This window comes from Xiphophorus hellerii, chromosome 5, assembly GCF_003331165.1.
Source record: "Xiphophorus hellerii strain 12219 chromosome 5, Xiphophorus_hellerii-4.1, whole genome shotgun sequence".
NCBI lineage: Eukaryota > Metazoa > Chordata > Actinopteri > Cyprinodontiformes > Poeciliidae > Xiphophorus > Xiphophorus hellerii.
Genome location: NC_045676.1, coordinates 26,103,642 through 26,117,213, shown reverse-complemented (window position 1 = coordinate 26,117,213; position 13,572 = coordinate 26,103,642). Strand labels below are relative to the sequence as shown.

Genomic DNA, 13,572 nt, shown 5'->3' with positions numbered 1-13,572 from the left:
CTGTATGTCAGAAAGATGCAACCTTTCTCTTCTGGCAAAAAAAAAAAAAAAGAAAAGAAAAAGCACTCCCTGTACCCCTTTATATGATCCATTAATAATCCCTTCCAACCTCAGGGATCTGAAGTTGGACAACGTAATGCTGGACTCAGAGGGACACATTAAGATCGCCGACTTTGGCATGTGTAAAGAGAACATGGCAGAGGGCGTGTTCACACGAACCTTCTGCGGCACTCCGGACTACATCGCTCCAGAGGTGAGTCGGGCTCCTCCCGCCCGCGCGTGTGTGTGTGCATGTTTTGACACATTAGGTCACGTCTGTCACTCCGTCTGAGTCTTGTCAGCCTCGTGTTCCAGATTAGGGCTACTGCCTTTGGACAGGGAGGCACATACGTAAAATCAGACACACCAGCATTCTGAAGTGACTCAAGCGTTTGAGTCAAACAGACGAGTGAGTCGGCTGTCAAAGCCAAACTCGACTCAAGCCCGAAAGCCGGGGTCTCTTCATCGCTGCTGGGTTTCTTTTATTGGCCTGTAAGCATTTAAGTTTGTTACATTTTTATTTATCACAAGACAAATGTGTTTACCTCAAAACCTGATGTTATTTATGTTGATGTTTCTCTTCTTTTAACCAGAATACTAGCATTTTGATGTCTTGCTTTTGAAGAAGGCCTTTTTCAAAAATGGGCTAATTTGTGCAAAACTTTGGCGATATTCCGCTAATGTGAAAAAAAAAATAAAATCTTGCTAACTTTTCTTAAGCCTGGGTTTATTTTTAGCCTCTCATATATGCGAGGCTGGGTTATTGATTCTCTCTAAAACTTTCTCTATCATATCGGGGGGTTATTTCCAGCTGCGATGCTGCTACCCGGGCTGATGCTAATGCACAGCAGCCGGGACAGCACAGCAGTCTGCCTCTCCAGAGTGCTCATTTTATTTCTAATCCCACAAGGCCCGGAGGTATCCATAATGACGGCAGCGTTTATAGCCACACAAAGTTCCAGATTGCACCGAAGTATCTGTATGCATGCACAGAATACAGAGCGACCTGAAAAATAAGCACATATTTTCACTCAAAACGGAAAACATTCAGTCTGACTTCGGAAAATGAGTTGAACACAATCAGGGGTAAACCGCTGCTAGACGACTGATTCATGCAAAACATGTTCTGATGAACCGGTGGACTGGATTTTTCTCTTATATGTCAATAAGTGAACTGGGCTTTTCAAGTCAAGTTTATTTGTATAGCACATTTTCAGCAACAAGGCAGTTCAAAGTGCTTTACATCACAAAAAAAAACATCATATAGTCACCACATGTGAAAAAAGTAACAAACATCACAATTTGTCAAAATCATCAATAAGCACCTGTCTGCCAGCTGATTGGTTGTGGTAATAGTAAGTGGTGATTGGTGGAACAAGATTTCAAAGAAGGAAAAGATGGATAAAAGCATCCAGTTCAACTTGTGCTCTGAAGTGACTTGTAGTACGGAAAATACGGTAAATACTTCACATGAGATCAATGATTCTTTTATGTTAGGATTTTCATTGTTTCCTGTTTTTTTTTTTTGTTTGGTTTTATTGCTACAACTGTAAAGTGACTTTTGTATTCCAGGATGTATAAATGTCTTGCTGCTTGTTTGTTCCATTTCTTCGCCTGTTCCCGCGACCCCAGCTGCGTTGGCGAGGAAGTACATTTCTGTGTTGCCGTGGCGCTCTCGATGTCGGCGTACGAATGACAGAACGCAGCGGTGCTCCCGCCGCGCACAGACGCACCACGCGCATGTTCAGGCAGCAGATTTTCACCGCACGTACGCTGACCTATATAGCCATTCGCGTGAACTTCCACCTCAGTGACTCTGACACACAGAGGGAAGAGATGGGAAAGGAAGTGAGAGGAGGTAGCAACGCAGAAGAAGAAAACACTGCCGAGAAAAAGAGCTAACGCTGACAGACGTAATCAGACAATGAAAGGAAGACTCAAAAGCAACGAGGGTTGAAATGAGCAATAGTTGCCTCCTGGTGGCTCGGTATGCTTTTCATTTTCTTTTTTTTTTTTCCTGAAGAGTGTTTGAGGATATGTCTCTGTCCTACATGAATCATTTTTCCTCTGCTCTAGTTGTTTCTCTCTGTGGTGTGTGGCATCAGGAGGAATGAGTATCCACTTACTTGCTCACTAAGATGTGGGCTGAAACAACAATCTTGGTGCCAGAATGAGATGGCACAAATCTGGTCACAGTCTATCTGAATCTGGGAATACATAATGTCCTGATATGCAAGCATTAATGATTAAGCTGAAGATTCTAGGTCATTTCAAGCAGCAGTGGAGAAAATGGCTGGCATCGCCTTCTGTAGAGCCAGCAGTCTGCTATCTAACGGACTGAACTCTTTCTGGCTGCTCAGGAAGGATACGGTTCTTGTTTTGGTTTTACTGATGTCAACTCAAGCAGGGCGCCCGCGCATCTTAAATTTAAAGTCTTAAATATATAAAATTAAGGCCCGAAATTCCCTCGGAAAAATATAAGATGGCCTTAAATACTTTCATCACAGGTCTTAGATTTTGTTGTGGCAGGACTATTTAATCTCGTAGGTTCTTTTTTCTCGTGGGACTTTCTGTCGGGCAAAAGTTTGAGTCGCACGCAGATATCTTTATTACCTTCTGTGACTTGAGGCGGTTGAGGCTATGCTAACTAGCTGCTAATAAATTTAGCCAGCTAGCCAGCTTTCCCCTGTTTCTCTATTATTGCCAGTTGACTGAACAAAGTTCGTCTTTGCCACCGGCTCACTCCTGTTGCCAACCCATGCAATACATATTCTGAACAAAAAAAACTTGGCACCACATATAAAATATGCTATTTTCTTTTGTACATTTCTGTCATGAGACAGGTTGTAATGCCATTCAAAATGGTCTTAAAATGTCTTAAATTAGAGAAACCCTTTCAATGTACTCTTTGGCCTCTTAATTAGGCAAATAATTCCTCATTATTTACTAACTCAATGGCAAATGAGTCAGTCACGTGGCAGCAGACATTAAAATGGAATGAAGATGAGGCGTTTCCTTGGCTTTTCTCCATCCGTCCCCTGGACAGGTTGTTGTTCCATTACAGAGACAAACAGGACACACAGCTGTCCACACATTGGACAACAAACGTGACCCATTTCACTACCTTGGATGCTTTTTGGCTTTTTGAAGAAGCTGGGGAACCTGGAGAAAACTCATATATTTAATTTAATTCAATTCAAATACAAAAAAATACTTTTATTTATCCCAAAATGATATCATCCAAGTATCTTGAAAGAGTTGTTGTGGACAGTCATTCAGTCTTTTAACAAATCTGAAGAGATCTCTGACTGAAGACTGTTGCTGGTTGATGGTCTCATGACCTGCTAACAGCTTCGTGTTCAGGCAGTAACAGCAACATGTCCTCCATGACACCATCAGTTTTTGGCAAACATTGCTAATCCTCCTCATTTGCTATTGCCACTCTGCTTTAAATCTCTGTTTGAGCATATGGTTTTAAAACCACCCAGAGAGAAAAATATGGTTTGAACTTCTTCCTTCTCTCTCTCTCTCCTGTTGGGTTTGGGGTCGTAGTTCAGGTATCACTTGAGCTTTTGAAATGCTAATCATCTGCTCCCAGTTATAAGAACAATACCTTGTTGGAGGAATATCGAATGTAAACTCGGCTCTCGTTGAATTAGAAAGCGCCTCGATAAAAGTCGTGTTCTTTTCATGAGCCCCCAGACTGCTCATTAATATAACCAGTGAAGGAAACCAGAAAACAGCTGCAAGTTCAGAGAAATCCTTTTAGAAGAAAGCCACTCAACTGTGACCTGATGCACAGCCATTTGCTTTATAGTACACAGAGTTCCCCAAGGAACCCAACAGCGAAACTGAGTCAGCTACTCACGGAGCGCCCTCTACCACAGCTGGTGTCGTTGCGTTCAAACACAAAATGTTTGTGTTTTATTTTTAGCCTTCAGAAAGAAAAGCAATTCTTCCAGCCCCAGCTCCTCGTAAGCAAGGACTAAAGAAGCGTAGGTTGCTACTCGCGTGCATGCTTGTATGTTTGTGGTGAGGAGAGTGGCCTTGAATAGCTAGCAGTGTGATCCAGAACTGTCATGTAGTATTAAGCCTAATGGATGAGAGATGTCTGCGGCAAACCCACACACACATGAATGGACCTCTCTCCAGCAACACACTGAAACGCACGCTGTCGAAGCCACAAGCATAAACAAGCACAAGCATACATATGTTCACAAAATCTGAACTTAAACATGCAAGAAATCTTAGATATAATCAAATCATTTCATTATTTAGTTTCAACCCATTTTATCTTTGTAAAACGTTCACACACACACACACACACACACCCGCACACACACACACACACACACCCACCCACGCACACCCACACACACACACACACACACACACGCACTGAGTGAATCACCTCTGCTGACCAGGAGCTTCCATGCAGTAAGACAGATAGAACAGATTGCAGGGCGAGAATGACGAATGCAAGTCGTGCACGACCGTTTCCGTCTTATCGGCCGCGGCAGAAGGAAATGCATCGGCCTCTCCTGGAGACCAGGGAGGAGAAACGGTTGCTTATTATCAGAGCCGAAAAATGAATATGCCGATTCGGGAGAACAAAAGCCGGCCGCAGTGGCCTGAAACTGTTTTCGTCCACTGACGGTGTCGTGGCAAGGGCAGCGAGTCACAGTGGAGTCACATTAGCACAAAGCTTTGCAGGGTGGCCTCAAACTCATCTGGTGTCTTGTGCTGAACTCTGATTGTCCTCTATTTTGTTTTTTTGTGGTTTTTTGTTTCTTTTTCACAACCTGCATTATATTGCTACGACAACTCAGCTGCACTCTTTGACTCTTGGAACTTTTTGTAGTTTTCAACACGCTGCTCTCTCCCTTAGAAGTCGGAAACACAAATTGCTTGTGACATTATGATTTGCAGGATAATTGGAGAAAGAAAAACTCCGAAAGGACAGCAGTCCGCCAGCGTGGTAGCACATGTTGTTTGTTCTGTTTAATTGTATTGAACCACGACGGAGGTCGAAGTGAAGGAATATTGAACGGAGTGACAGAGATTGTTTTCTCATGGTTTCTGCTTGTTCAAGTCGAGCTAATTTCCCTGTGGAAGAGGCAAATTAGTTAACTCATAGAAATAGTTAACTTAGAAATCGAGCTACCCTCCTGATGTGTTTGTTGATTTGATCAAGTCTGTTCACACCAGACTTTACTAACTATTTGTTTTATACATGTAGACTACATGATGGTGGAGCATTTTGTCCATGGTTACTAAACACTAGATGTCTACCTTCTTCATAGTGCTATATTTGATTGCATCTCACTAATCGACTCAAAATATCAATAATATTAATACCAAGACTGTATCAATATTGGATTGATACTAGCGTAGTGAGATCGATACTTTAGTTTCAGACTCCCTTTTGATACTTTATTTTATTTTTCCATTCTAGTTTCTCAACTGTACCTCAGACATGATACTGATTTGTTGCACTTTTTATTTGTTGATTAAAAAAAATGCTCACATATTTGTTCTGCTTTTCTACTGTTACTGTTATGTTGATATATTATCCCAGCATTTTGACATCTATGGACCTACTCCAATTTTTTTTCTTGATTTGGAGAAAATAATTCAAATTAAATACCAGAAGGTCAGAAGTTGGATGATACATCAAGCTTAAGTAAAACGTATCGGTATCGGGGGTGCTGGTCCTGTATTTACTTGGTATCGCATCATACTAAAACATCGCAGAATCGCTCACCTCTAATGGACTTTTGGTGTCTTATCTAATTGCAGAGGAGATGCTATTGAACATCCTCTTGCTCTTGTCTATTAAATGAGTTATTTTTATAATATGTGCTAACATAATGCAGCTACTGCCAGCTACGTGTCATTGTCTATTTCGTTTTTCACAAGAAAACCACCCATTGTTGAAATTTGTCTACATTCCTGCGTTTTGACAGGTTTTTTCCCACCTCTGTCACTTTCCTTTAGTTGTTATTTCGTCTTAGCGGTCCTGACATGAGGCGGCAAATATCCGCGCTCCGTGGGCCTGATGTGTCTAAATGCCTATATTCTATGTTGTACAGAATGTAGCCAGAGAGACTCTAAGGTCAAATTCCAGTGACACTATGCACCAAATGTGCCGTGCTGCAGTACAGGACCTTAGTGATATGCTGTCTGGCATTAACCTACTTTGCTCTGGTGTTTTAAAACTTTCCGCTTAGCAGATCAGCAACGTTTAGAGCGGCTTGTCTCTCCGTATTAAACACGTGTCATGAGGTAAACAGGGCTAATTTCTCTGAACGTCTTTTGTTGCATTGGGTCTATTTTTGGACTGAGGTCCAGAGTGAGGCAGATTTCAGTTTGCAGGGCCGAGGGTTCACCCCTCTTCTGTACATGTTGAAACATGTCAGATCTCATGTGAAAGCAAGTCTTCAGAGCATTCGGCTGAATTCGTTGTCAGCTGTCATGTCAGACAGAAGGTCGGTGGATTTCCCGTGGGAAGATAAATTCAAAGAAACAAGCTCAAGGATCTCGGAGGTTTCACGCTCACTGTGTGGTGTTTGACCCTCTGGCTAATTAAAAACACAAAACGAGATAAGGGAGAGGCGCTTTTCCAAATACGTCCCATCTAACGCTCTGAAGACAGCTGAGGATTTAGGCTCAACAAAACATAAATAAGTAAACTGTTTGTTTTGTTTCTCCAAAGAGTTTTTGTGGCGCTAGTGGCTCGTATTTTTTACAACAGTAGGCAGACAGGAAAGAGGGCGGAGGACATGCGGCAAAGGTCGCCGGGACTCGAACCTGCGACGTCCGCGTCGAGGACCAAGGCCTCCAAAGGTGGGGCGTGCTGTGGCGGCGCAGGGGGTAAGCTAAAAACCAGAAAACTGGTTTTTAGCCATTAGCTTCCCACTGGTTTTCACTTTCCGTGTAACAATTCTTTAGTTTAGTTTCATGTAATAATTAAAGATGAAAATCTTTTTCTTAGCTGTAACAAAACCTCCAGTGGTAGTTTGAAAAAATAAATTAATCAAAGATACAATGCAAGGGCGTGCCGTGGTGGTGGAGGGGTTAGCGCAACCCACATTCAGGCAAAACGTAGCCTCAACGCGGCTGTCGCGGGTTCGACTCCCGGACCCGACAACGTTTACCGCATGTCTTCCCCCTCTCCTTCCCCCTTTCCTGGCAGCCTACTTTGAAAAAAGGGACACTAGAGCCCACAAAAAGACCCCTTGCGGGGCGATAAAAAAAAAAAAAAAAAAAGATACAATGCATGAGGGCTGGAGTTAACGATTATTTTATTTAGTAATCTATTATTCTATCATTCATCCTGACAATTAATCGGATAATCATATGCTCAGAGTTGTTATTTCAAATGTTTGAACTGTTTTTCTTCTGATGTTTAATATGGGGACAATTTGATTTTTAGAATATTGATTGTTTGGGAGGCTCTGGATGTGAACATCTCCAAAAAATAAAAAATAAATTTTATTTTTTTTTGTAGCTTTTTAACAATCAAATTACACTCTCAGTCTTTCAGCCAAAATCATTTTGAGCTGCCGCGTAGAAAAACGCGTGTATTCCCACGTATTCCCAAACCAGTTTTGTGAGTAATTTCACTTGGCGCTTGACTGAAGTCCGAGGAAAATGAGGGAATAAATAGTGCACGACTCCAGCCAATCTGTCCGATAGAAATCACAAGAAGAGATGAGCTCAGTGGGAATCCACTTTACCGGTTATTAATTATTTACCTTTCGTATTCCCTCTCCTGTCCCTCTGAAGTTTTTGAACTCAGTCCCGTTGGGCCTTCACAGCGCTGACATTTAGTCTGTTTTCCATCATAAATTTAGAGTATAGGAGTAAAGGAAGTTGAAGCAAAAATCCACAGCAATTTCAATCACTCAGAGGAATAATGTAAATAAAACATAAAGATGTAACGGTATAAAAAATATATACGTTTCCCATATGTGATTTAATTATTAATACCATTTCTTTCAAATCAAACCCTACAAACTCAACCTACTGTTGAACTCCTTTGTATTTCATTTAAATTTAATGTGGTTTTTCAAACCAGCGCACAAAACGCTGGCAGCATTATTAGCTGTTGTCCTGTCGCCGTACACCAGCAGCGACTGGACGAGCCGCCCAGTTGGACGTGAGCAGCGCATCGACCTCCGTCCAGCATCGGGCTGTCAGCTGGGAGGGGGAAGGACAGCCATTCTTCACAGATGGCTGTCCTTCGCAATGAATTTCACGAATCAAATTCCGCCGTTGAGAATGAGCAGAGACGAGGCATTAAATATTAACTTGTTTACCGCGCCGCCCAGGAATAACAGTGACAGAAAGAGGTGCTCGGGACGATTCCGCACGCTTTACTCGCCTTTTGTTCGGTTTCCCTTCCCCCTCTGAAAGATCCACCAGTTGCTCTCTGCTGTGTCACAGCTCATCACGCTCTTCGGCCAGAAGCAGCTATCGCCTGTCTGAGTAAAAGCCAGGCTGCCTGCTTCAGATGGCGGCTCACCTTCAGCGTACCAGTTGCAGCTCCGTTCCAGGACATTTGCTTCAGCCAGACAGGATTAAGCTGCACTCGTCTTTGTGGTTTTTTGAAGTTGTGAAAGGATTTTAAACGGAGGATTGTGGAATTTTGTTGAACATTTGAGAACTTACAAAAGGTAGTTTGTATGTTTGGGTTTTTTGATGAACGTGCAAGTCCTCTAAAACAAAATTCTCATTTCCAGCACAGGCTGGGCTTTCTCCCCTTGACTTGGATTATCTCCAGTCCATTATTTTTTTTTTTTACCGAGTCAATCAGTGAACAGAAGGAGAAGTTGTGAACGATACCGTTGATTTTCTGCACAGTTTTAGAATTGTAGGCTGCCTGAAGTTTTAATAATAAAATCTGATGCGAGTTATTGCTGTCAGAAAGACAAAAACCCTGAACATAAAGCCAGAACTACACCAGACAGTTCTTCTGGTTTTTCTCAATTCCGTGACCTCGGAGATTCACACAAAATCAGCAGATTCTCACATTTTTAGAGCCAATGCAGAATTGTTTGGGGTTTTTCTTTGTGGAGACTTTCCACAAAAATGGTCCAAATATTTGGGGTTTTGTGGTGCTACTTTAGAAACCCAATGTTGCAAGTGGGAGTTTGCATTCATCTGCATTCATTTGCAGAAGTAAGAGGCAGTATCTCTTATTTCTACTCCACTGCTGCTTTAGCCTGAGATGATGTCATGTTGTGATGAGAAACACAAACATTCACAAAATCCTGGAGGGACTCCATAGAAACGGCTTCGATCAAAACCTAATCATAGGAATGATGCTGTCAAAGTCCAGCCCTAATCCTACTGAAAACAATGCATGTTCACAAGTTTCACAATTATACTTTGTGTTGGTCTACCACATAAAATCCCAACAAGGTGCATTAAAGGTTGTTGTAACATGAACATATGTGAAAACGTAAATACCAGGAGATATTCTGACTCATATCCACGATGGGAGGCACCGAGAAAAGATTTAACTTTATAGAAAACCACAAGAGAAAGCAAGCCGTTTGTGATGAAACAGAATCTTTGCTCTCTGATATTTCCACGTGTTCCTGTATTAAAAGTAACATGTTGGTACATGAGCATGTGGATCTGTCTGCTACGCGCCCAGCTGTCTCCCATCAGCCCTCAGGAGGGCATCAATGCCAGAGGAGCGTTTCCCCCCACCTGCGTTTATTTGTGTGCCTGCTTCTTGCTCCCGCGGGAAAAGGCAGCGGTTAGGTGTGACGCAGTGAAGGTTGTGATTCCCAGAGAAGATCTGCTTCCACACAACTCTCTTTCTATCCACATGAATACGTCATGTCTGAGTTTATGTGGGGGGCGGGGGAGGTTTCATCTCTGCTGCAAGTTGTGGCTAAATGTTATGCTATAAACGCTGTAGGAGTTCCTCAGGGCAGGTTTGCGTGCAGCAGAGGTCATCGGTCCTGACTCTGAATAGGGCCTGAGGCAGTGTTGTATAAAGTACTGAAATCTCAGAGTCAAGTAAAAGTACAAGTACCTCTCCAAAATACGACTTTGGTAAAAGTCGAAGTCACTGACTGAAATGTTACTTGAGTAAAAGTCTTAAAGTATCTGAAACTTCTTGTACTTAAGTATGGAAATTACTGTAAAAATGGATGTACTCAAGTAATGTAATGAAAAGTACAAGTAAAAAGTAAAACAAGGCAAGTTTGAATGACATTTCTTATATTTTGGTAAACTTGTCAAATAAACTTAAAATACTGTACACAACCAAGTGCAGGCAAAATGAAACCTGCTAATAAATTGTTCCAGTTTTAAAGAGTAGCACATGTTAATGGTTTGTGGTTTTGAACTTGCATGCCTTTCCTATATTCGTTAAATTTAGTCTAAATTGCTATCGCTATGGCTTCTGTCCCCCATTGAACTAGGGTGACCAGACGTCCTCTTTTTCCCGGACATGTCCTACTTTTCAGACCTAAAAAGATGTCCGGGGGGAATTTAAAAATTGTCCGGGATTTTGGTCAACTGCCTCAAACACATTACATAGCTTACAGTGCATGATAGGGCACGGCGCTGCGTGTCACGTAATCCCTGAGCCGCGTCAGTGCGGGCAGCACTCTTCTGTGTTCGTCCCACCCACGCACCCGCTGTAAGGTGTTCTGATTTCTGATTTCCCCAACAATGGGAGAAGCGAAACAGGTGTATCCTATTGGAGGTGATGAACAAGCCCAGGCTACGGACTTTGTTCGGTAGCCTACTTGCTAATCAGTAGGTGGGGTCAAAACACTTTGTTTCTCTCTCTCGCTTTTTTGTAACGAGTAACTAAACCACACATTGAAAATGTATCGGAGTAAAAGTACGCAATTAAGTTCGGAAATATAGTGAAGTAAAAGTGAAAGTCATCAAACATTTTCATACTCGAGGAAAGTATGAAGTACTCCAAAATATACTTAAGTAAAGTAGTGAAGTATTTTTACTTCGTTACTATACAACACTGGCCTGAGGAGACGTATGGCGCTTGCATAGCAGTGGATTTTGTGTGTGTGTGTGTGTGTGTGTGTGTGGGTGCAACAACATCTCATGTTTTAAAGTGACCAGCAAGTGACCAGTGGGAATAGATTGAAAGAGTGTGAATATTTTTGGACGGCAAAGCTTGGGGTTCTTTGATGCACAAGGTTGCATTCACTGCCCACGTCTTGTGGATGCAGCTGCCTTTTTTTTTTTTTTTAGTTTTTATTTTTATGATGTGTAAACAGTTGGGACGTGCAAATACATTATGTGCGTCCTCAGAGTGTGGCGAATGAAGTTGACCGGATGAGAGCAGTAACCTTAGCGAGTGTCAGAGCGACCCACAGGAGCTCTGCATGTCTGCAGGGAGAGCAGCTTCCTGGGACCCAGGAGTGGTTTGTCCTCTTCAGCACTGGTTATGCCGTCTTCACATCAAGCATCATATAAAAAGACAAAGTCTAGCTGTGAAAAAATTATCAGCTGGATAAAGAATTTAATAATTCCCATGTAGCATGTTAGAGGGAGCACAGTGTTGATCCCTCTAACGTGCTAGCATACGGCGGGAACTTTAATTTAGTTTTAAAATGTGTTGTCTTCAGCTAAAACTGCCGTTTTGGGTTTTTTTCTCTTCTAAAATTATAAGTGGCGACTCTCTCCTGGTGTTTGTTAAAAGCCGTCTTCCCACACACCAACTGTTTCCTTTCTGTCAAAAATGTTCAGCTCTCCATTATCTCCTAAAATAAACACAGTAAATAAGTGGTATAATAGTGATATAAATCATAGGTGGTGAGGAATCATCCATCGTTTATCGCTAGCGACTTTGCTGAAATCACACCTTTACTCTGTATGCCACCAGTTTTCACTGTATTTACTAAGATAAAGGGACAGTGCAGCTATTTGCGCACTTTTCAATCCTCTAAACTGGATTTTAATCCTCCTGTGTTCCTTTTACTGGAGTTTCCATTTAATGTTTCAACTGAAAATTGTGTTAAAAAGTCCGATGTTCCTCCACGGATCAGTATCCTGAAGAAAATCTACGTTTCGCTCATACCAACTTTTTTATTTTCTAACACTTTGACCTCAAATAGGAACAGTTTACCAAAGTTATTTGTGTTTGTGACATACCAGAATAACGAAAGGAAGTCCGAAGTTTTCACAAGCCGAGATTACCCCGCCATTAAACTCTCTAGAAGATGAAGCCGTAGCTGTGGGAAAGAAAGAAAGACACTGATGTCTTTCTTTCTCATCAGTGAGAAAGAAAGACAATCATTTTAAATTGTGTTTTTTAAAAACCGGTTTAATATTTTCATCTGTTTTATAGTTATCATAACTTCTAATGTTTCTCTAGGAATTTGTAAATCTTCTCTAGTAAAGTAAAATGTTAAAAATGTGTCATATTGTGTTGTATTGTTGTATTCATAATTGCCACAGTAAAGCATAACTTTATTAAAGAAGTTTACTGAAAATGCCCTACCGTAAATTGACATGAGAAAATGCTCATAAAGGTTTTTTTGCAGGAGATCATCATAGTTTTCTTATATTACACACTTTTTTTTTGGTATTTTGATGTACTTTCAGATTGCTGTAAAATGAATGGTTTAATTTGTAATTCAACTAAATAATAAAAGTATTTGACAGTTGCAGGTCTGATGTGACACAAGTATCTTGCTTTCTAAAGCAGCACACTGGCAAATGTCTCTGTTGCCTTTGATTATTCGCTTTCTTATGCTCAGAAAGCTGTTTTCCGTCATCATAAAGCGTAAATAAAAACATTTAATAGCACAAAATGTGTATTTTCAGCATTTCTGATATTCTTTCAGTCACTAGCACCGACAGATTAGCTAATCTCTCAAGCCTAACAGGATTAAGATCCCACTCTGAATATTAAGCAGCTCCGCTGCGATCTTGTCCGTTTGAATTAAAATGTTCGCAGGAGATTGTCACCGCCGTGAAAACCTGTTCTCGTCACTCAGAGGGAAAACGTGACGTTGCTCTGCTCGTTTGAGCTGCGCTAAGCTGAAACTTGCCTTTTCTTTTTTCTCTCTCTCCTCGCCAGATCATTTCGTATCAGCCGTACGGACGCTCTGTAGACTGGTGGGCGTATGGAGTTCTGCTTTACGAAATGCTGGCAGGACAGGTGAGTGGTTCCCACCAGTAAACAAACTAAAAATATATATATGTATATATTGCATATAATACGAGGCTCCAGGCTTCTTCTTCATGCATCCAAGACTGAAGCCCTTTTGCTGCAATTGAGTTTTTCCAAATTATTTTGTTCTGCAATAAACAACTGCCATCTTTATCTTTTGTTGTTTTTTTTATCAAGATACAACAATTAAATTTATTCCATTTGAATTATATGTTCTATAACAACAACAAAATTATCACTTAACTGCGATGAAGAAAGAATCACAAATGAAAGCAGGAAAGATTTGGCATGGATTTAGGAATATTTGTGGAAACAACATGTTAGACAGACAGATAGATTTTATTACAGACTCAAAGTCCAAA

The 13,572-nt window shown here is 41.3% G+C and overlaps 1 protein-coding gene across 2 annotated transcripts in view; it reads left to right on the top strand.

Moving 5' to 3' along the window:
- prkcaa (protein kinase C, alpha, a) overlaps nucleotides 1–13,572 on the top strand; it is a 166,268-nt gene that overhangs the window by 133,387 nt on the left and 19,309 nt on the right. For both annotated transcript variants that reach the window (XM_032562074.1, XM_032562073.1), the window contains 2 exons: nucleotides 115–253; nucleotides 13,118–13,198. In XM_032562074.1, coding sequence (XP_032417965.1) covers nucleotides 115–253; nucleotides 13,118–13,198 — 220 coding nt within the window. The remainder of the gene's footprint in view (nucleotides 1–114; nucleotides 254–13,117; nucleotides 13,199–13,572) is intronic.